The sequence below is a fragment of the Buteo buteo genome, chromosome 2 (assembly GCF_964188355.1).
Source record: "Buteo buteo chromosome 2, bButBut1.hap1.1, whole genome shotgun sequence".
Taxonomy (NCBI): domain Eukaryota; kingdom Metazoa; phylum Chordata; class Aves; order Accipitriformes; family Accipitridae; genus Buteo; species Buteo buteo.
This window is the reverse complement of record NC_134172.1, coordinates 33639914-33663221: the sequence shown is the minus strand read 5'-3', so window position 1 is coordinate 33663221 and position 23308 is coordinate 33639914. Positions and strand designations below refer to the sequence as shown.

Here is a 23308-nt window from a genome sequence, read left to right as displayed (position 1 = left end):
CTGTTACTTGAAACCACAGCTTGCAGTTTTACATCTAGGCACTTGGGAAGGAAAAGGGCTGTTGTGGTTTAACCCCAGCTCAGCCCCACACAGCCGGTGGCTCACTCCCCTCCAGAGGGATGGGGGAGACAATCAGAAGGGTAAGGGTGAGAAAAGTTGTGGGTTGAGATGAAGACAGTTTAATAGGTAAAGCAAAAGCTGCACATGCAAGCAAAGAAAAATAAAGAATTCATTCACTACTCCTCATCAGCAGGCAGGTGTTCAGCCACCTCCAGGAAATCGGGGCTCCATCACACATAACAGTTGCTTGGGAAGACAAACGTCGTCACTCTGAATGTCCCTCCTTTCCTCCTTCTTCCTCCAGCATTATACACTGAGCATGACGCCATACGGCTGGGGGATATGCCTTTGGTCAGCTGGGGTCAGCTGTCCAGCTGTGTCCCCTCCCAACTCCTTGTGCCCCCCCAGCCTCCTCGCTGGTGGGGTGGGTGAGAAGCAGAAAAGGCCTTGGCTCTGTGTAAGCATCAGCAATAACTAAAATATCCTTCTGTTATCAACACTGTTTTGGACACAAATCCAAAGCATAGCACCATACAAGCTACTATGAAGAAAATTAACTCTACCCAGCCCAACCGAGCCCAGGAAAGCAGCTTTTTATCTCCAGTTTCAGCAGCTAGCTAAGCTCTGCACTTCTCAGCCTGCTTTATCTCCTTTTATTTTCCTGTAGCACCAACCTATGTCAAGCTCTCGTTATCATCCCTTTCTTTACAGTCAGATAACAAAAAGCGTAAAGAGTACTTAAGACTAGAGGATAGGATTGCTTACATGCGTGGGGCTTTTTTGTTTCTTTTTTTAAACTGGCTGCATTCTGAAGTTGTCTGAGGATCACCCTACCTACTTGGAAGAATTATTTTTTTTTTTTTAAAAAGACGAAACCTGCTTCCCTTCAAAGATTCCTGCTTACCTCAGAATTCAGTAAAGCCTTGAGATGATTAATAGAAGTGATACTGTATTGAGTATATGGTTAGGTTCATGAATGCGTTACAGCTTGTGATTGCTTGTTTACAAGCCGAAAAGGGACAAGAGGAGTCAGAACTAAAAGAAACCCTGCAGCTGAACACCACGGGAGTACACACCACCTTAAGACTCAGACCAAAAGGAGACTTTCCAATCTCAAATATCGAAGAAGTCAGCAGCAGTACCAGTGAAAACACTTTGCTCAGGACTATACCTCCAGTATCTTCTCAGCTTTTTGGCAATGTCAGCCATTATTACCACTGCTATTACCATTACCACCACTACCAGTCACGATCATAACCATGAGAGGAATACACCTCAGAAGGTAGGGCAGGCAAGAGAAGTAAGGGTTTCAGCTCAGGGGAAATTCTCAGCAAAATTAGAAGCAAGGCACCTGCTAATATGTCTTTGGCAAGCTATGTGAACCCTACCAACCAGAAAATCTCAAGTGGTACCTACAAAGGGCTCCATCCATGCAGTTCAGTATTGCTGCAGGAGTTCAGTTAAGATGTTCCTTTCTATTGCAGCATCCTTTAACTGCGAGGAGGAAATTCTTTGCTGCAGAAGGTCCTTCCCTTCTTCCTTCCAAAGCAGAAGATGAGGGAAAAAAAGGATGCAATAGGGGCAGAAATATCCTCTAGAAGCAGCTATCATCCACAAAAAGCAAGAGGTGATTACAGCACTGAGCAGAGGGACAGCACAGAGGGAGGCTGGAGCAATTGGTTATCAGAATCATCTTACCTACTTGACCCAAAGTACACTTGCTAGAGCTGTGTATCCGACATAAAACAAAAGCTGCCCATGCCATCACATTTTAAAAGTCTGTTTTTATAACTCTACTGAAGTAGCATAATGTTCTTAAGCTGATTTAGTGATGCTATGGATAATATCCAGCAAATGGATTTAAGGCATATTCTACAAAAGTCTACTAGTCTATGTGCTATAGGTGCAAATATACAAGCTAGTTCAGCCTGCAAGTATGAAGAAATTAATTTTTAAAATAAATTAATTTTTTCACTCAAGGCTGTGCTTTTGTAGTTTGCTTTTGACCTTAGCCAAATTTGCAAGAGTCTTAACACATAAATGATCAATTTAATTCTGCTCTTTTCATCCCCTCCTCTAAATACAGATTATTTAGGTTTACAAAGGCATCAAGCCAAGCTGAGGTACCTAAAAAAGCTCTTTTCCCATTTCTTTGGAAAACCTGGGAAATAATTTCTGAAGTATATATGCTCAGTAACTTGACGTGCATGGGATGGATGGGTTTTCCAGAACCCCACTAGCATTTGGACAATCTTTAAATAATGAAGGCCTAAAAATAATAATGCAAGCTAATAATACCAGCAGACTCCTATTCCATTATCAGCTATAGGTTTTAAGGTACATTTTTACAGGTATCAATTCAAGTTATGCAAGCTTTTTCTTTTTTGTAATAGATACATTATTTTCATGTGAAAGGAGGCAGATGCTGTACAGTGATATCAGTATGTTAGTTAATACCTGGATTAATTTTCTTACACAGATGCAAAAGAATTATATTTTATTATTTTATAGCCAGTTATTTTTTATGTCATAAAAATGTGTAGATGCCTTGAAAGAAGTCAAGACAGGCTTCTACACTTTCCAGAATAACAAACTTTAAGAAAGCATTTCGACATAGCTAAGGTCAAAAGACAGGTAATGTAAACATTAAGAATGCTCCAAGTTAAATCGTGTTATTTTGATACTCTGCTGCTGTAAATAGCTTCTAGAAAATCTGGCTACAATTAAGCCTCAAGCAGTCAGATGAAAGTTAAAATGCCTCCCTAGAAACCAACCAACCAACAAAAAAAACAACAAAAAAAACCCCAAACAAACAAAAAACTTTTATGACCAAAACTATTTTCTCAAGAGGAAAGACAACGCAATGAACAAACAAAACTTCAAAGACAAAACCCACCAAGAATAGGTATAAATACCTTTAAAAAATGCTCCATTTCAAAACGTCAGAACAGTACAACGCTTCTTGTACACTGACATGGGAGTCAGACCTCTCCTGAGGAAGGCTAGTCTCTTCCCCCCCAAACCAAAGCCAGAATCATGTGTTTTACTGCCTCCCTTTAAGAATTAGATTCCGAAAGTGAATCCACACCTCCAATGTGAATTTCAAGGTTTGTGTTGGTTGGGGTTTTTTAAATCACAATCTTTTAAATCACCATCTTAAAGAGACAAAGTTTTATTAATATGATAGAAAAACTTTAATCAAACCATACGATCCACTGATCTGTCTTTTGACTACTAAAACAAATTCACATGTTATGAGACATAAAAGTTTCTGAAGTGGTAACATTTTCAGTATTTTCTCAGTGATGCACATTTACACTCCAATATCACCTACCATATTTATGAAACCAGACCCACCCAAAACTAAGCATTAAAAACAATTAGGAATAAAGTCAAAATTGAAGCAGCAGTGTGGTATTATTTTAAGCTTCATACACCCTCTCCATAAGACACCTCCTTTAATTTATTACAGTAATGTACAAAATACGGAGCCTGTCTAGACTAGGAAAATTAACTGTTGCTAAAGACAGCCAGCCGCAAGATAATCACTGTCCTCTTGACACGTATTGAGAATGGCTGGTTAGCTGCTTAAACAGGACAGAACTTGGGGAAGAAAAATAAAAGCTGCATACATTCATGTTATACTTCAGTAGTAGTCTGAAGGCTCTTAAGGTCTTTTAGTACATGAGTGGTCTCTTACACTGAGTGTACAATTACATGCTTGAAACAGACACCAATACTTCTTGACATACGAAGCAGTAATTCACAGACCAAACACCAGGAGATGGCGCTGACAGCAGACGTTGAAGAATCGGCTACACCTGAAGAGATGAAGTCTTCAGCAAGTTCTTGACATCCCTCTGCATTCAGGTTCAACTCTTCCCTCGAGGCAATTCCTTCTTTACAAGCACTGGGCACATGAAAGTCTGAAAGTGTTCTGAAGGGCATGTATTTCAGCTTCTTTTTGCCTCCTTCGCAGGAGCAAGGAGGCATCTCCCTAGTAAAGGGAGACTAGGGAGACCGTATGAGAACCCACTTCTGTCTGCCCTCACTGTCTTCCTTTCCATCTCGCTCAGATGCTGTATTCCTTAGCAGATGGCCTTAATACTCTTCCCCTTTTCTTCCTGCAGAGCCATCTTTCATGCTACAGCAGCTGCCTACCACACCAGAAGCAGCAACTGAATGAAGGAAAGGTGCAGTGCAGGTCTGCAATTCAGTGTGATTAGAAACAAATGGAACATTATGCACCTCAGGTACTTAAATGTCTGATGTTCCAGCTGATGCATCACTTATTATAGGTTGGAAGAGGGATGATGCTTTCCTTCAGCTCAGACAACACCTACTACATGGATAATGTACTGTTCTAACTTTTAATTCTTTTTTTTTTTTTTAAACAAACTAAGGGAAACCATCTTTTTTTGGGTTTGTTTTTTTTTTTTTTTACTTTTCTTTCTTCCTTTTTTACACACCATTCAATCTCTCATGAAATCAAGACTGTTAGCTGGATGACAGAGGAATATACACTGTGGAGTTATTACAATAATTTTACATCATCTGAAAAAATAGCTGTACAACAACTCTCCAGACATCAAGTTTCTTACATTAAAGATGACAGACCACTATTGATTCTGATATTGTGCAAATACCAAACTTCATTCACTTGTCAAAGAAAAAAAAAGTTTCAAGTTAATCAGCTGCAGATTACATTCTCCTGGTTTTCTTCATTCATTGTTCTCATAGTGAAGATACCCATTAAAAAGTAAAGAATAATTTTTATTCTCAACAAAATTCTAAAGCTACCAGAAAGCCAAAACAAACAGGGAAAGGGAGGGGTGAAGGCTACAGTAGTCATTAACATACACGTATGTGCACTACAGAAAATAACATCTTTAGCTTCTATTTTTACCTTAACACGAACGTGGGAGACCATTATTAAGACAAAAAAGTTGACTAGAGTTCATCCTAAAGCCTAATCAAATCATACGGTCCAACCACCCACCATATATTTTTATCATTTTAATGCAAAATCATGTGAATTTTTGTAATCAATGAATACAGTAGAAAATACTTTTGGGTTTTTTTGGAGAAGCCAGTAGTGCTATAAAACTCACTGTATAGAGTTCACCACATCAATTACCGAAGTCTAGCTCAGAGCAGCAGTCTGTCTTTGCCCAGCTACTCAATGCACCAGTCTACTTCAACGTAGAGATTCTTAGAAGAAAAATAGTGGGAAATTAAATGAAAACTACAAATTTCTTACGGAAATTAAAGTTTTCTTTTGGGTACATGTAGAATCCCTATTATTGGAAAAATACCAAACTATGGAAAATCAGTATTTTGAAGTAGAGGGTGCAGAGAGAAGATTCAGTCCTTTGTAAACTTATCAAAGAAACGCACTAGGGTTTGCACGGGGATCCTTTTGGTTCCTGTATCTATACGTCAGCCAGACTCCCAGGATCTGAAAACAAAACCCAAAGATATTATTAAGCAGAGGGTCTCCACTCTATCTTCCATCAGTTTTACAAAATGTGTTTTAAACATAAAATCCTGACAATGAATTTCCAGTACACAAGTTTAGGATATTTTACTGTTGCTAAAAATGCACAACCACACACCAGCTTTCCTAATTAGAAAAAAGAATGCACCTTCTCAGAAAGAATACAAACTTAGCAAGAGAAAGAACAACAAAACAAAAAAGCCAAAATTGTGCCCACAATGCAATGCAAAATATTTTTCATAGGCATGTCTAGCATTAAATCATTCCTCCCCCTCCCCAAATGATAAACACTCATAAACCTGGTTTTAGTGTAATGATAAACAAATCCTCTAAATTGTTCCACTTTACAGTTACCACTTACCTATAAGGCTATTTTTCTGTTACAATTTCAAATCCTGTCACTCCCCCCAACCACCTTCCTCCCTCTCCTAGCAGCTTCACATTTTTAGTAGAGAAATTGAGGGCAGATGTCAGAGTGATTCTGTTTAAGTCACTGTATCTCTCTTGTCGCTGTACTATCTACAAACCTTCTGAAAACTGCACTAAGCAGCAGGAGTAGTATTTTCACATGCTTTACTGCAGGGTTATGAAAGACCTGCTCTGAGGATTTTTATTCACTGATCAACAAAGCAAGTATATGTATCATCTGGATACTAAAGCTAAGAGTCAAAGACCTTTTTAACCTGATATTTAAAATACAGTTCACTCATCATGAAAAAAATTCCCCAAACCAAAAAACCCCCAAGACTGTGTGTGCGTGCACAGGTGGGGAGAGGCGGGAAGAACAGGGGAACAAAGTAAAGCACCAGCACTCTCTTTATTACTTTTGGAGAATGGTAAACCTAAATAGCTACTTTTCTGCAAAACTTAAACTTTACATCACCACATTTTAATGTGGTATCTAGTTGCAGTCTGTAGTCCAAATAACATAAAGCTGCAAGAACTCCCAGTGTTGAATAAAGACAAGCCCTCCTTTTGGTAGACTTAAGCAAGCTGATAGCCTGGAAAAATTTGACCTAAGTAATTATTTGACTCCTGAGATAGTACTGAGAGTTCCTGTAATAAACCCCCTAAAATAGTTTCACAAAACTTTTAAGTCTTAAAAATGGGGAAAAAGCAGTCAATTTTCTAACTTCCTCCTTACTCACCTCTGTGAAACTGAAGAAGAGTCCTATGCCTCCAACAAATCTCAGCACCATTCCAGAATATTCTTCTATTATAGGTGCACATGGTTGACACTGGCGACTTCTAAAACAATCCTGTAGCAGATACAAACAGTGAATTGCACACCATTTTCTGATGATACTTCATTGATTGAAAGCATCTAGTTAGCTCTATAAAAGATTGCCAGCCACGGACAAACCTCTAGCAGTTTTAAGAGACATCAAGAAAGCAAGTATATAAATGACAATGGTGTACAACCTTTGCAGCGTGCCTGTGATTATGTTTCCAATAAGTTAACTAAAGAGCTTAGTATCATTGTAACAACTACCTTACACATTTCTCAAAAACTCTGCTTTCTGCAACTATGAAAACAATTGTACATATTTGAACAAACACAATGAAGTTTTAAGTTTTTTCATGCTTGAAGAACTTACAGAGGCGCAGGTTTCATTCAGATCAAAAACTCTGAATCCACAACAATTCAGATTTCTCTCAATATCTGTTCTCGCACTGTTAGTGTTATTCCATCCCACCTCTAGAAGTTGACTCTAGAAGGCATAAGCAAATAAATATTATAGTAACTGAACTGTTTTGTGTTTCATTGGAAACCAATATACCAAGCCAAGTAAAACCTTCAGATCTTGAAGTCTAACAGGACAACGTATTAAAGAATGACTTGAATGTTCAAACAACATGTGTAGCTAATGAAATGGCAGCACCTAGCAGCAGCACATTCATGGTTATAATTTTCTTCCTTTCTTTTTCCTAAACCCAGTAACAGCACTAGTAATGGGACATGCAACTAATCTAACAGCAACCACTCAGACTGTAAACAAAAAAGTGTGCTTATATGTAGGAAGCTGATTATTTAGTCACTGTACCCTTGCCTGCTTCTTACACAGTAAGAATTAGTCTCCATACTCCACAGAAGCTGGTTTTACTTTCACACTTAAGGGTCACCTCTGTTCCTAATGTAGTCATGACCTTTTCAGTTACACACGAACAATTCAGTGGCTTTATCATGTTTACATTATGATTATTGTAGATTTCATCAGCTTATCTGGAGTTGCTGAACACATGATATAGTCAAGATATCCTGCTGCTAAACTTGTGACCATAAATCTACATAGGAAGCTTAAAAACAAAACAATTAAAAAAAAGACAGCTGAAAGTAGTTTTAGAACCCAGATGTATGGCTTACTAGCTACCACAGCCAAGCACTGCCCAAGGGCTAGTCCTTATTTAAAAGGATAATGCTGATTTTCTTAAAATATACTCTTCCCATTTTGTGGCAGACTATATGTGTGAGTGTGTATATACATACATACATACATATATATATATATAACATGTGTACGTACATATTTACAGTAGTATGCTATAAATTAACTGAGAAGTCAAGAAACTTTTCTTACCTGCTGTTCCTTGTTTAGTGCCAAACAGGCACAGGAGACAGAAAACTGGACAATAAAGACCAGCAAAAGAATAATCATGTACTGGAAATAGTAGTTAAGGATACACTCTCAAGTTAATTTTACTTTCATAACACATACGCCTAACGGTATTCCTTATTTCATTGGATAACAATAGGTCCTTTAAAACAAAGTAAATATAGAAGTAAATTCTGACTGTGGATGTGGAAAAGATGACCCAAATAATGTTCCCAGAACTCAATCACCATATATTATCACTTTTTGGCTACTATTGTACATAGCTAGTATTTCTGCGTTAGGTGTTTCTTGCCTAGCATGACAACATGAGCAGAGAAGTTAATAAAAGGAGATCTGAGAGAGAAAAATCTATAGCCAATTTCTCCAGCTTTAGGGACTCACGTTCTCATTCCAAGATACTTCACTTAAATAAAGTACTAAAGAAAATACTTTTCTGGGTATTGCATATTCAGATTTTTTTTTCTTCAATGACATAGTCTTGTCATTAATTACAAAAGGTAATTTTAGTCTAGATTAAAAAAAAAGTGAGAGTTGCTTTTGGAACACAGCCTCATACACTTTTGGACTAATGCATCAGAAAACAGTATAAAACTTCAAGAACAAACTTTGATACTAAAGATCACATTTTGAAAGTCGGCCACTGTCTTCACAGTTTGGCTCCTGTGTTCAGATGCAGATACTTACCTCACGCAGTTAAACTGTTGGTAAAGTGGATGTCACTACTTACTCATAGACCAGAACCAGAAAAATAAGAATTTCCGCTCATTAATCTCTTTTCTCACCAAACTTATCAATTTTGTTATGCAAGGCAGCACCACAAACTGCTTACGCAGCATCAGTAAGCATAAAGGGGCAGCAAAGCACACTGAGAAGGCCTGTGCTCATTTCTAGTCTGGGTTCATAATTAAAAGACTAGGTATGAAAAGAAAGTGCTTCTTGACAGCCTGCATTACCCAAGATGCATTCCTCTGCCAGCTACAACCAGCTCGCTACCTGGAAGTATCACCTTTCTCTACCTTTAAACATTAATAGTTCACATACTCTAGCTCGGTGTAGGGTTGAGCACACAGAAAGAGGTATCTGTGACACAGTGACCCGCCACAAAAAGCTCTCAAAAAATTAAAATATTTTAATTTTGGAAAGGGGAGATGTGAATACTTCTGTCTTCAGAGCACAAACAAGGGAGAAAAAAAGGAAGCTGGAATAAAGTTGAATAGGAAGGAAGTTTAATTTAGACTGCACTTGACCAAAATAAGATTGTGAATTTCTGTTCTCTTTCTGAAGGACCTTCCACATTAGTCTCAGCAGACAGAGCAGGTTGTTTACATGGCTTGAACCAAGCTGCAATCCATGTAATGCATCAGAAGGATACAAAGAATAGCAGTACTTGATGATGTTTCACCGCACCAATCAATCCGACTAAGGCAATAAGGAAGAGGAAAATTCCTACTGCAATTGCCACTCCAACGACTCTGAAACTAGAGATGAGGCCGAAGCCGATTCCCCATGCTGCAATTCCAATCAGCAGCAGGCTTACCAGCTGGAGGGAAGAGAAAACAAAAAGTTAGTCTGCATATTAAAAGAGGCTCAACCTACACACAGCTACATTCTTTACATTTAAATTGTTATTAGAAAGGTACAATTTTTCTTTCCAGTGCAAAGAGAAGCAAAGAAGCACAACCCTAAACAAACCAATCCTCCACTTCATTGTGGAGGTAACTTCAGTTCTACATGTTTTAAGGCACACATATTCTTCAATACTGTTAATGTGGAGCTGTTACAATTTAATCTACCTACAAGTCAAGCCACCTTATCTGTGACTGACTAGAGACACTGAAGTGCAGATTATAACAGAATTGACAAATAAGATAAAAATCAGACTTGAATTCACAGAATGGAAGAAGAATGAAAATTCCAGGTGTTTTCTGAAACAGAGGCAGTGTACTTAAAGAAAATAGGATATATAGCTCCACAGCCCTGAACATGTAAAAAAATGCAGTTTGCCAAAGCTTAGTGCAATCAGGAATACAGCTGTATTAATTCATTAGAGAAGCTTCTACATAGTTGATGATGCAACGCAACAGTTAATGAGGTCACACAAAAGTACTTTTTAGATTTGTATCTCAAGGACTTCATGTAGTAAAACAATAAAGGTGTCCTGTCTCTGCTACATATTTCTTCCAGAAAATAGCTCTACTATGAAGTCAATCCTATTTCAATACCCAAAACACTCTTAGGCTGTTTCCTTCCTTTTAAAGATGGTATTCAGGGAAGGCAGGCAGAATCTGTCCCAGCTAGTTTACTGGGTTTTACTCTTTATATGGGCAGGAAGCTCCAGCCTTTCCTGTTTCCATGCCAAAAACACAGAACAAAAAAAAATTCCAACATGAAAAGCTGCAGACAAATCTGTAATGAGGTACAGCAGGCGGGAAGCAGCAGACAAAGCCAACCCAGATGTCCAATACACAAGATGTCCAACACTCTTCTTTGAAACAGTTAGACGTATGTCTAACGTATCACCCATTACGTTCTCTGTTAAATAACACCAATTCAACATGCAAGTTTTAACCAAGTTTCCAAAACCCTGATGTCACCTAAAAATACCCAGAAGTTATATAGTTATTAAAAAAAAAACCCTACAAAACAAAATAGTAAGCGCTTTGTCTGGTCCAACTACTTGGCTTTATTTGACAACAAATACAGAGCAAGCCCTTAATTACACTTACCCACCAGTTTCCGTTTAAACAAGACATATCTCATGATGTTTTACTGCTTATCCAGAGGAGTGGGGAAAAAAGAGGAAATTTCTAACCTTATCATTTCAGTATACTTACACTACAGCAGGGCATTTTTGTTGGGTTTATGTCCATATATTTTTTCAACTTAAGTACCTTTTAGAAGACTGACCTATGTAATGCTGCTTTTGAAACATGGAAATCTAAGACAACATCAAAGTTAGTGAAACAAGTAGTGATGCTCATCATAACCAAAACATAGTGGGTGTTTTTTTCATGTGTTCACACAGGAACACATCTCAAAAAACATTTTTAACACAAGCCAATAATCCACATGAGAAATGTAAGACAGTCTGCAAGAAGAAAAGGAAGATATGTCAGACCTACACCTCTCTCTTACCACATGAAGAGACAAAAGAATGATATAAAATGCAAAGGAATTGTTCAGTACCAGTAGAGTTCTAGGATTTATTCACATTTGCCTTTGTTTGTCTTAAACAAAAAGCCTTAATCACCATGTTTATTTAAAACCGACACTGGGCCAAGATGTTGTGAATCTAAATTACAGAGGGGAGGGAAGAAAAAAATAAAACAGAACAAAAAGCTTTGGCTCTGCCACAGACAGATTTTCTGAATGCATGCTGCACAAGGCTATAAACTTTCTGATGTTATTACATTAAGAATTAGCCTTGCTAATCAGACAGTTAAGTGCAAGACCTACCTGTTGTGATCTATGCCCATTCACTTTATTTCATTGTCTCATACCACTGGGAAGATTTATTTTTCCATGTAAGCATCAGAAATTAACAACAAAAGAAATCCCATAATGCAATTTCCAATCAGAGAGTGTTGGCTGACATCCCATGCTCTGTATCAACTTCTAAGCACTGAACTCACATTGTCACTACACAGCTTTTCAAAGTTTTATCTCATTAAAAAAAAATCTCAAAGGGAATGTCAAATTTCAATTTATTTCACAAAGAAAAGCAGAAGAAACTTTGTTCCTAATGATTTTCACCAATACTTCCTACTTCTGCCTGAGCTATGACTGCAAATCTTTATTTTCACCAATCTGCCTCCAGGATACCAAAATGTGTATTTGTTCAGCTCTTTGCTCATTCATAAGAGGTCTAAAACAACTAGATGAAACGAGTTTTATTCTTAAAGTATCACAATCAAAAGAAGAGACCTAAACAAAACCTGTGCCTAAAACACCTACTGGATAAACCCAGTGCATGAGCTGCAGGGTACTGGTTACTTCTTGCTGCTGTTACTCATCTCAGCTTCTGTTATTCTGAAGATAAGTACATGAAATTAGTGTGTATGACATGAAAAGTTATTACCATGCCCCCCTGGCCCAAAAACCTTTTCTAGTAGAAACGGCCAAATACTGATCTAGAACTGCCGTGGTTTTCAAGTGGAAAAAAAGCCTCTCTGGCTTTTAAACCCATTATTGAATCCCAGATGTTCAGGAATCAGGTGACTTGACTTTGAAAAAGAAAATAACATAAAATAGTTCAGTTTCTCTTTTGATCACATTCTAGCTTTGTAGTCATAAGTCTCACTTTCAAGCTTCACCTCCATCATACCAAGGCAGTGTCTTCTCTTCTTTCACAAGACAAAGTTGTCCAGTGTCTAATTCCTTAAAACATCTGGAAATTCAGTATGATCACAGATCCTTGCTACTGAGCTCTGGCTTGCAAGCCATGTGAAAATGCTGTATCCACTCAGGCAGATGCATGATTTGGGTTAAAATAACTATCGGCTCTTCCAATTTTGGCCACTTAAAATGGTGGAAAACTGACTTTGTGTTTCAAAACTGAAATGGAGACTGCAGGTTTACAAACCATTCCAGAAACAGATTTAGCATTAAGTTCCTGACTCCTCTGCATGTTGACTGAAAGAGGAAATTATAGTTATTCCTTCATTTTCAGGTTTGGATTGGACTAACTGAATGTTGAGCAATAAAACTATATATATATATATATTTGTATATATGCAATAAAAGTGTATATATATATGTGTGTGTATATATATAGTTTTATAGTGCCATAACATGAAAAACTAAAGTAAACGCACACTACTAAAAACCGGAAAAATAACTTAAGCTGTTTTGGGAAAAGGTTTTACAAGTCTGTAAAACAATGCAATGCTCATAGCATTAGGCACTGTTTAGCCACTAGAAATGACTACTCAACAGTGCTTATTCCAGTGTTTTGAAACAAAAGGATTTAGATGTAATATTCTAAAAGTGAAGCTGCTAAGACTTTGCAGTAAAATGTACTTGAAACAAAATTACTTAGCAACCCCAATTACTTTTAAATGATTAATATGTACATTCTAGGCATATAAGCTTTATCTATTTATTAAAAATTCACCTTTTTCTGTTAAATAAAGGAAAAAGGACTCCCTACTGAGATTCTGAACATCACATTTTATTTTACTGAAACCACATATCACAACACCAGAACTCCCCCAATGAAAACTGCGTCATCCTTGGAAGACTGAAGTACATGTGAAACTCCATTTTACCTGTATAAGTTTACTCACATAAAGCTAGCCTTGGTTACTAACACTTCCAATATTTGCTTGATAAATCTACCAGAAATATATGAAATCACAGGCCAGCTTTTAGCGATTAGGACTGATCCAGTTTCCCACAAGAGACTCATTAGTAAGCTGAAAAGGCATGGGTTGGAGAAATGGCCTGTTCGACTGAATAACAACAGGCTGGACTGCTGAGCTTAAAGGGTAGTAATCAATGGCCCAGCATCCAACTGGTAGTGGGTAAGAAGCACTACAAAGGCTGATACCGGGGCCAATATACAGTACCTTCATCAACAACCTGGGTGATAAGACAGAATGAATCCTCAGAAAATTTGTGGATGATACTAAACAAGGAAGAGTAAGTGACTCTCCAAATAGAGATTCAACTCAGATGGACCTTGATAAACTTGAAGAATAAGCCAACAGGAACCTCGTGAAGTGCAAAGTTCTGGTCCTGAGGTGCTTCAGTGGAGCCTGGGAACAGACCAGTTGAACAGCCTTACTGAGATAGATCTGGAGATCAAACTGGTTGCCAACTTGAATATGAGCCAAGAGTCTGCTTGCAAATAGGGAAAGCCAAGAGGACTGCAATCAAAGGGAACTCAATGCTGGTGAGACTGTAACTCAAGTACTGTGTCCTATTTCACACCCCCCAGGCTGAAGAGGAATTTGAGAACCTGGATGGAGTCACCAAAATGGCCTGGAGCCTTCAGGATGATGTTTGAGAAGCAGGTGATGGAGCTGAGTTCGCTTAGTCTGACAATGAAGCAGCCTAGGGATAATCTACTAGCAACTGAAGCTGAAGGCACATTACAAAAAATGGAGGCAAACTCTTCCCAGTATCATAAATAACAGCTTGGGAGGTTCAGACTGGACATTAGAAAAAGCATCTGCAAGGTGGTTTGGTGCTGTACTCAGAGAGGTGATAATCTTTGTTCTCAGAGGTTTTCAAGACTCGGTAAACAAAGCCACAGCTGGCAAACAAGTGTTACTTGAAATCCTGCTTTGAGCAGGAACCTGGATAGATAAGCCCCAGAAGTCCTTTCCAACCATCATTCCCACACACCACAGCCAGCTCTTCCACCACAGAAACTTTGCTGCTCCCCACACCAAAAATAAAAATTTTAACAGGCAGAGAAGAGACAGATTTAGCACTGACCAAGGACTATTCTGTACCATCTAGCTCATTAAATAGCTCCTAAACCCCATATCAACATAACACCTTCTTACAAGCAGTAAGGTCTCTCAATAAAAGAGCAATGAACAATTCTTCAGAAGTACTTAAACAGCTTCAAAAATACAAGTACAAGTCTTGTTCTCAGAAGTGATTTTAAAAGGTCCCATTCACTTAAGGCATGTTTACATGGAAAGCCAACAGGCATTAAGAGCAAAAGAATTTATTACAGTCTCAAGCTGGAGCAATATGTCTCACAGAAAGATGCTGCAAGCACATACTGTCCACAAACCAGAAAAGCAACACAGAGCCATGGGAAGTGTGTGTGCTGGGGGGAGCGGGGTGGTGACAGCTAGTATTTTAAATTTAACATCCTCATTTACTCTATAATATCTTCTCCATCAATACAAACCCTAGCACCCTTATTTAAAAACCACACACGCAAACACAGGGTTAGCATAATCCAATATATAAACTCTTCAATTTGAAATTAAGTAAATGCTTTACCGGAACAAACCTATAGGTGGCACAAATCCTAATTGAAGATCAGTAGTTTTCACTATGAGATCAAGTATTTTTATCTACAGAGTCAGGAAAAAAAAAAAAAAAAAAAGAAAATCAAGCATATTGCCAAAATGTTACTCCAGTGTCAGCATCAATATAAGAAAGCTTTTAGGAACTTAAGTTCAAGGATCAGTGGAATCGATCAGACTCCACTTTAAGTGACTTCCGTTATATTTTTTTTAAACATATATACACACACACATTTGAGCTTCATAGATGTTTCAAAAATAACAATTTCTAGACAAAGAACTTCTTTGTCACAGAGGTAAAGTCATCACAAGTTTGATTGTCCTGTTCTCTAGTTAACTTCTTAATAACACAACTAAAGCATTAGCCTTTATAGTACTTGTTGGGGTTATCTTTCCCCTTACTGCTGCATAAATTACTACTTCCCCTACAAAAAAAAATAAAAGCCCTTAATTCGCTCTGTTCTTTAAATCCAAGTTCTCCTGTGCACATAGCTGCTCGTTTCCCTCACTCCTGTGCTGGAAAAATGTATTTCACTTCACACTTACCCACTGTGTACTTATCCACAAGCTTATAGTCTACATTACAAAAAAGAAACTAAGATACTGACAAATTATTTCTCTAGACAATGCCTGTGGGAAACAATTCAAATGCCAAAAACAGTTCCTTCTTCTATCAACAGCAAGCCACAAACAAATCTGCTATTTAGACTAACTAGCAACTTTTCAGTATTTCAACCAGAAATACCTTAGACTGCTTGCTAGGAAGGAAGTCATATGCAGAAGTTAATGTTCCCACTGTTTTCTTGTAGCCTCAGCCCAAAAAGGATTTAGTAAAAACTGCACTTCAGAACTTAAATGTCAAGAAATACAGCCTCACCACTCCCAGGTAAAGAGATTATATAGCATTTACACTAGTATCAGCAAAGGAAATATTTACAGAATAGCTGTCAGGCTGGATATGGAACAGGAACTAAAACCAGAGAGATGACACACATGATGAAACACATCCTCCCTAAACTCTCTCTCCACATGTAAGTTCATATTCCACTTCTTTTAAGGGGGCTTTAAATTTTAAACCCCGAATGGTATATATTCTGAAGGTAGAGATTACTACTGCTCTCCCCTTCAACTTGGCCAACCATTTCTGCACAGCCATGGAGAATCTAGAAGACAATTCTTCTGGTTCCCTGCACTTCATCTAAAAACATCATGTTAAAACAATGGGCAGTATATAGTGGTGCAAATTAAGACTAAGCTAAATTGATTTCTATCACAGCTGTAAGCTAGCAAACCTGTAGGCCACTTTATCTCCTTACAGTACTTCTTCAGCTTTACTGAAAGCAAAGTAAAGGCTAAGCAGTAAGGAAAGCTCTGGGTACCTTCAAAGGATTTCTAACAGAAAGCAAAGTCTTCCACCTTTAGATGATTTATTTAAATGAAGAGCGATCAGTAGTCTGGTTACTGAACAGCCTTGAGACACATGATGTGGAACAAGCAATTCACATGAAAGGCAGCATTCCTGTCTCTTATCACCAAAGCCAGTTCTTTCAGGTTCAGGCCTAGTTCAGAGCTCTTCATGTTATTGGCCAATAATTAGGATCCAATGTTTCTGACCACGTGACAAGCTTCTTTCAGGTTAAAATGGCAGTGAGACTTAACTCCTGTTTTATACTCCCTGGTCTTTGGAAATGAAAGCTTTCTGCTGTGTAGCAGAAACAACAATCTTCGGAAATGTTTGCTTTTGCTTGCTTGTTTGTTCATATTTTTTTAAGAAGTTGCAAAACGTTTTCAGGAAGTCCAGTGATCCCACAGATCCTTCTTCCTCATATGCATCTCCCTCAATGTGAAAAGAACAGTAGAAAGAACACAATGATTTAAGCTACAAGGCTACTACAGGGCATTCAAAGGGCTTCTCGATAATTGTGCTGGTTTTGAAGTGTCAATCTGCACCGCTCGGATGGCTGAAAACATTAGTGGTATCAAAACATACCATGCTCCATACAGCCACCTCCTTCTGTGCCCTGTCATTCTCCAGTTCTTTCACTAAACACAGTCTGCCTTCCTAGCTCTAAATGCCACTATGCACTCTGCGCAAGTGAAGAAACAAAACCCACCCATATCTGGTCTACAGACCCAGCACATGTCTGAATTCTGACCTGCTACCACAAACCGCTGTCACTTTAACTATAAACTGATACACAGTATAGCTGAGGGCATTCCCAAGCACTGACAAAAAGTCTTAAAATATGTATCTATATTTTTGTGGTAGTCACTCTTCTGTATTCTCAAGTGTGAACACAGGAACCTTCCCAAAAAGCCAATGAAGGAAAAAAAAAAAAGAAAAAAAAAAAAGAAAAAAAAAGACTAAATTCACATGACCAATTTCCTGCTGCATACCTGGGAGCTTCTCTACCACTATTTTATTTACACATCAAGACTAGATAAAACAGTTTATACTGCCGCCTTCAAAGTATCTTTGAGAATGACAGGAATGGCTCCAAGTCAACCTGCCCCATCTGCTGAGCATCTAGTTAGGATGATGAGCTAGACCAGCCAGCACAGGCTGCTGGGGAAAACTCTTGACACTGTACTCCTGAATGCTGACCACAGACTGTCAGACACAGCAAACAGCGGGCTGTTTACTGGTGACTTCTCACAGCTGAAAACAAGCTTATACAAACCAAAATGGAATTGAACTCCCAGATCACATGTTCATTTACCACTGTGAGAGAAACTGGCACATGACAGAAGAATGGTGTTTCTCCAATTCCTGTCTGCTAGTACCTGGCTCTGCATAGCCACTACAGCAGTCAGAAATTACCAGAAAACATGGAAAAGAGTCACATTCCCTTTCCCTAGGAAAATCCAGATGTTCACCCTGCCTCAAACACCAAGTTTCCTCTACGCAGACAGAAGGGAAATGGAGCTAACAGATCCACATGGAAGATGTAACATGCTCACCCCTTTGCATTGGAAATGCTGCAACTGAAACAAATACTATTAAAAACCCTACCATGCCAAACATGCGCTGTCCAAATCTGAGAACTTCTGTACGCATCTTTGTATACTTCCATAATACAGGAAAAGCAATTTTGATGAAGAGGGCAGAAATGCACTAATTACACTTTCAATAAATACTGCACCCACAGAACAACAGGCAGCAATACAAAAAAAAAATGCTTTCAAAGACAATGCTTTGGAAACTGATGCAAAACGCAGGACAGTCTAGAAAACAAGTTCAGAGCACAAAGTATTATAAAAAGTAAATTATTTTGATAAAAGTACTTTCCAGTGTTAAGAGGAAACACGGATGCTCTTGTGGAATGAACTCTGTGCTACTAAAAAATACACACTCTTAATGGTAAAGGTACTGCATGTTTTACTTTAAATCAAATGGTCACTCTAGGTGTAAGAAAAACGGAAAGCCTGCTTATCAAAACAAAAGCAACATGTTTACACACTGACAACAAACAGTTCATGTGTGCTGCTGCAGCATAATTAAGTAGCTGCTTGGGTGACAAAAACAGCACACACCACCCAAATGAACTGACTGCCAGTAATTTTTTTTTTTTTTAATTTGAATATTTAATCTTGTGGCCCAGCTACCACTTCAATCTCTCATCACTAGCTAGGACTTAGGAATTTCCCTTTCCTTTCTGAGAATCTGATTTGAAGTAAGATATCAACTGCTCACACTTCAACACAATTACTTAAGACTTCCTTGGAAGGAACACTGTCTACCTAAGGAAATCCTTGTCTGGTTGAAGTGAGCAAATATTGGTGGAGCCAGCATCTAGGGTTCTCATACCTGGAAGGTTAGAAGTCTTGAGTTATGTACACATCCCTGAATTTGGCTGAACTCTGCGGACAGGCATTTCAAACAGTTTGTATGGGTTTGCCATTTGATGGGAAATATAAATATGACTGAATAAATAAAGACAAAATTGGTCAGATACCCCAAAATAGTATTTTAAACGTCCTTCTATGCAGACAGTTCTTCCATGTAAGACCTTATTCCAGCAATACACATCATTATATACATAATGAGTCAACAAAGAGTCTCAATTATTTTTCTCTACTCTTCCAATACCCATAAGGAACTATACTGAAGTCTGCAAGACTCAGCATAGAAGCCAGAATTACTCATATAAAATAAATTTAAAAACAGAATCAGGGCCTAAGGACATTTACTTAGTCCAGAGAAGAACCAAAGGTCATCAGCAAAGTACCATGTGAAAAGAATGTTAAGCAAGCAGTTAGCTTAGTGTGTTTCTGGTTTCTTGCCTTAAACCAGTAACTGATTTATTACTGACAGGACATATATTTTTCTTGGTGTACTACAGTGAAAAGTAAAACAAGATAGCATTTAAAAAAAAACAAACCAACAAACAAAAACAAAAACCAATCTCCAATATCCTATCCTAGGAGCGTTTTAAAGAAAAGCAGAATATAAACTGTAACTCCCAATATACAGTTCTGAGGGTCAATTAATTCCAAGCATATGATACACACATCAATGCTAGCTAGAAAAACATTCAAGTGTTATCTATTTGACCTTATGTCCCTTCTTACCCCCACTACTTCCTTCCCAACAACTACTACTGTGAATTAACATTGCTTAAAAAGATGATAGTGAAGTTCTTATTCTGGTTGTCCTCTGTATTTTTTTTCCAGCTGGGAAAAAATAAGCCCATCATTCATTGTGCTGTTGCAACCCAAGTCTTGTATTGTCAGGTTTTTGTCTAACCAAGGAACAGAGAAGCCTACACATTTTGCTAGATCAACTCCATCAGGCCAACTAAACACCTTAAACGTTATGCCTGCAACTCAGAATTTAAAAGCATTAGTCTTGTCACTTGCCTATAATTAATAAGCAACACAAGCAGTAACAATCAGATATTCCAGTTACTATAATTCAAAGAAGTCATTCCTTCCCTTCAGCAAAAATGTACGCGCTGCATAGGTCAGATGAAAGAATACCAAGTGACACCCACAAAGTAAATTCTACTCAAGGAGACATCCGAGCAAGATTAAGGTCATATGTGCATTGTACAAGTATCACAAACAGAACTACAGCAGTCCCAAAGATCAACCCACCCTTGCTGAGGCCAAATACACCCAAAAGACCTACCAGACTCCTTACACCTGGTTAATATATGGCTGTAGGAATAAGTGATGATGTCTTCAGAAAAAACAGCTGCTGTCCACATGACATCAAAATGAGATTTGTGCGTGTATTATGTTAGAAAGATCCAGATTTCTCTCACTCTTCTGCCACTCAAGAAATAATAATAGTAACAACAATAACAAAAATAAGTCTTGCATTAACCTCTGGTTTACTGAAAAGAGAAATCAGGACAGGACAATTCACCTATAACTCATCCACTGGGATGGGGCAATCCCATGAAAAGCTGGCCAAGATGATCTGTTGAGGCGCCTTCCAACCCAGGCTATTCTATGATTCTAACTTACCTTCATCATGACAGTCTACATACACTAAACTTAACTCCAACTACAGATGTCAAACGAGACAATGCCTACCTGCCCCCCTCTATTCTGGCTGGGGGTGGCATGGGCAACCCATAGCATCACAAGGATCCCGGCTGACTCACAGCAGGTAGGCTGGGCTCCCTAAGCATGCTCCAGAGACTTTTTCAGGGACATACTCCACTCTGCAAGCTCCTCCAAGGAAGCACGTGCAATAGCACAGCTTCTCCTATAATAAGACTTTCGTTCTGCTCTTTTCTGAGGGAACGAGGGTCATCTCATACACCAAAGAACATAATGACAAATAACTCTGGCTTCAGCACAGGCACTTCTACATCCATTCATGCTCCGTCCTGATGATTACCATCAGGTCCAGTAACCGCCAGTTACGAGAACTGTTTGTTCTGATGAACAGCGTTAGACCTGTTTGTTTTCCTGTCTCGCCTTCAGTTGAGAGCAGGCAGTGCTTTCAGAAAAGCACCGATACAACTGCCCGCAAGCACTGGCTGACCCCAATTTCAGTCGGCTGAAAGTCATCTCCAAGCACTGTTGTTAACGTGAAACATTAGAGGACACACTACCTCTCCAGAAGTGCTGTGAGAGGAAGCCATTACATGTAGTCCTGTTTCTTGCTATTTCTGTATCATTTTAAAGTAGATAATGAGGAGAAAACCCCACAGCTATAGCACAATTGGAGATTTTATCGTTCTCTGTTGGAAATAGGTCCTCCAACTTGCCCGGCCAAAAGCAGGCACCTGCCTGGAGCTCCCCATCCAGCGAGTCAGTTATTTTAGTTTAGCATACTACTCCTCCCCCCACACACACATGTTCCCACCACCCCAAAGCAGCCAGACTTTGTAACTTGCTGGTCCGTCCCAGCAGAGTGCAGGGAAGCCAGGTTACCAGGGGGCTGGGGCCCTCTCCAGCACGCCCCCTCCCTCTCCAATATGCCTTGGTCTGTACGGGTCTCCTCGGGCCTCATACACCAACACGGCACTTGTCACTCACCGAACTGCACTTATTTCAGCGCCGCTCCTTGGCTGAGGAATAACAAAATACACCATTCCTCGTTCACGCCTGGGTTGGCGCAGCGACCTTTCTAGAAAGCGAAAAAAGGCACCGGCGGGCCGGGCCGGGCCTCCCCTCGCCAGGCGGCCGCCCCCTCCCCACATCGGCCCGGCCCGGCCCGGCCCAGCGCGGCGGGAGGCGGGGGGGGGGTGCAGGAGAGGAGACATCCCCCCTCCCCGGGGCGGGCAGCGCTCGCCATGCCGCCCGCTGCCGGACCGCCCTGGATTTTGATCCCGGGGAGCCACGTCCCTGCGGTGACAAAGCCCGGCCTGACCGGTGCCACCTTCCCCACCCAGCCGGAGGCCGCGGCCGAGCGGCGGCCCCGGCTCGGAGCCCCCCCACCCTCCCGGCGCCGTAGCACCAGCCCACCGAGCGGAGGCCGCCTCAGGCCGGAGCGAGCCCCACCGCTTCCCCTCCCCACACGGCGGGCGAGGGAGACCCCGCCGGGGCAGCCCACGCCTCTCCCGCCGCCTCGCCTCGCCTCAGCGCGGCGGCCACGCACCGTGTAGAGCAGGTTGAGGGCGCAGAGGCAGTTCTTGGAGCAGGCGAAGCCCCCGCACACCATCGCGCCGCCGGCGTCGGTGCTGCCGCCGCCGCCGCCGCCGGGGAACCGCACAGCAGGAGGCCGCCGCTCCGCCCCCCGCCCCGCCGGCCACCAGCAAGCGGGCGCGGCCGCAGCAGGTGAGCGGCGCTCGCCGTCCGCCGCCGAGCCCGCTGATTGGCCGCTCCCGGGCGCAAAGGTAAAGATATGCAAACGAGGAGGCGCGGGGGGGGCCGCCGCCGGCGCTGCCGTTGCTGCCCGCCGGCCCCGTCACCCGTTATCTGCGGGCACCGGAGGGCTGGGCTTCCCCCCGGCCTCGCCGCAGGGACCCCGCCCGGCCCCCCGGGCAGCTTTCGACCGGGGGTGGCGTCGGCCCCGCGCCCCTTTCTCCCCCTCCACCGTTCGGAGGGCTGCCGGGGTCTCGCCCCCCACCGCCTCCCCCGCCCCGGGGCGGCGGAACGCGGCCAGCCTGCTGGGAGCTGCCCGCCCTCCACCGGCGGGCCCGGGCCCGGGCCCGCGGCGGCGGCCGCCGGGGCTGGCAGAGCCCGCGGGCGGGGGGTGTGGTCCGTGGCGGCGTGCTCTGCCCGCGGGGTGAGCTGGGGAGAGGGATGCTCGCTGCCGCCTTACCCGGGGGCGGCGGGAGGAGGCTTGGCGTCTCCTCGGCCATTTTGTTGCTTAGGGAAGGAGAGGTGCCTCCCTGTCCTTTCCGCGATGGCACGTACCTGCAGGCGGTGGCCTGATCCCCTGGGTCGTCGAAGGAAGCGTCCAGGGATTTACTTTTCCAGGCCGTTGGAGGATTTGAGGTGCTGTGAGGAGTTGTACTAGCTGCTCATCGGCATATTCATTGTTCTTCTTAGATTTTTATTAAGAGCCATGTTTCCACTGTGCCTCTTGTTACGTATTTACTTCTGTGTATTTCCTTAGTTTGAGGGTTAAATACTTTTGTTTACAGGCAAACAAAATCCTTTCTACTAGTCAGTACCAACTTTTTGTTACTGGTTTTGTTGTCTTGAATGGTGTCCCTGTTCACTGGTACCCTCCAGAATCCTGT

General features: G+C 40.9%; 1 protein-coding gene across 2 annotated transcripts; it reads right to left on the bottom strand.

The window, feature by feature from the left end:
• Nucleotides 1–3230: 3230 nt before the first annotated feature.
• Nucleotides 3231–23023, bottom strand: TSPAN13 (tetraspanin 13). 2 transcript variants are annotated; one of them, XM_075050275.1, is made up of 6 exons: nucleotides 22980–23023; nucleotides 9545–9712; nucleotides 8137–8217; nucleotides 7156–7269; nucleotides 6706–6816; nucleotides 3231–5518 (listed from the first exon to the last, which is right to left on the bottom strand). In XM_075050275.1, the coding sequence occupies exons 3-6, from the start codon at nucleotides 8212–8214 to the stop codon at nucleotides 5444–5446; spliced, it is 378 nt and encodes a 125-aa protein (XP_074906376.1). In that variant the 5' UTR covers nucleotides 8215–8217; nucleotides 9545–9712; nucleotides 22980–23023; the 3' UTR covers nucleotides 3231–5443. The 2 variants fall into 2 exon arrangements, with proteins under 2 accessions (XP_074906376.1, XP_074906367.1); XM_075050266.1 differs by lacking the exon at nucleotides 22980–23023 and adding an exon at nucleotides 22219–22633.
• Nucleotides 23024–23308: the final 285 nt, after the last annotated feature.

Excerpts from the sequence above, each read along its gene's own strand:
- TSPAN13 (XM_075050266.1), bottom strand. The coding sequence starts at position 22,281 with ATGGTGTGCGGGGGCTTCGCCTGCTCCAAGAACTGCCTCTGCGCCCTC. Across the intron at positions 8,218-9,544 it reads ATCAAGTACTGCTATTCTTT|TACATGATTATTCTTTTGCT; the intron begins GTATCCTTCTGA and ends TACTATTTCCAG. Across the intron at positions 6,817-7,155 it reads TGAATGAAACCTGCGCCTCT|GATTGTTTTAGAAGTCGCCA; the intron begins GTAAGTTCTTCA and ends TATCTGCTACAG.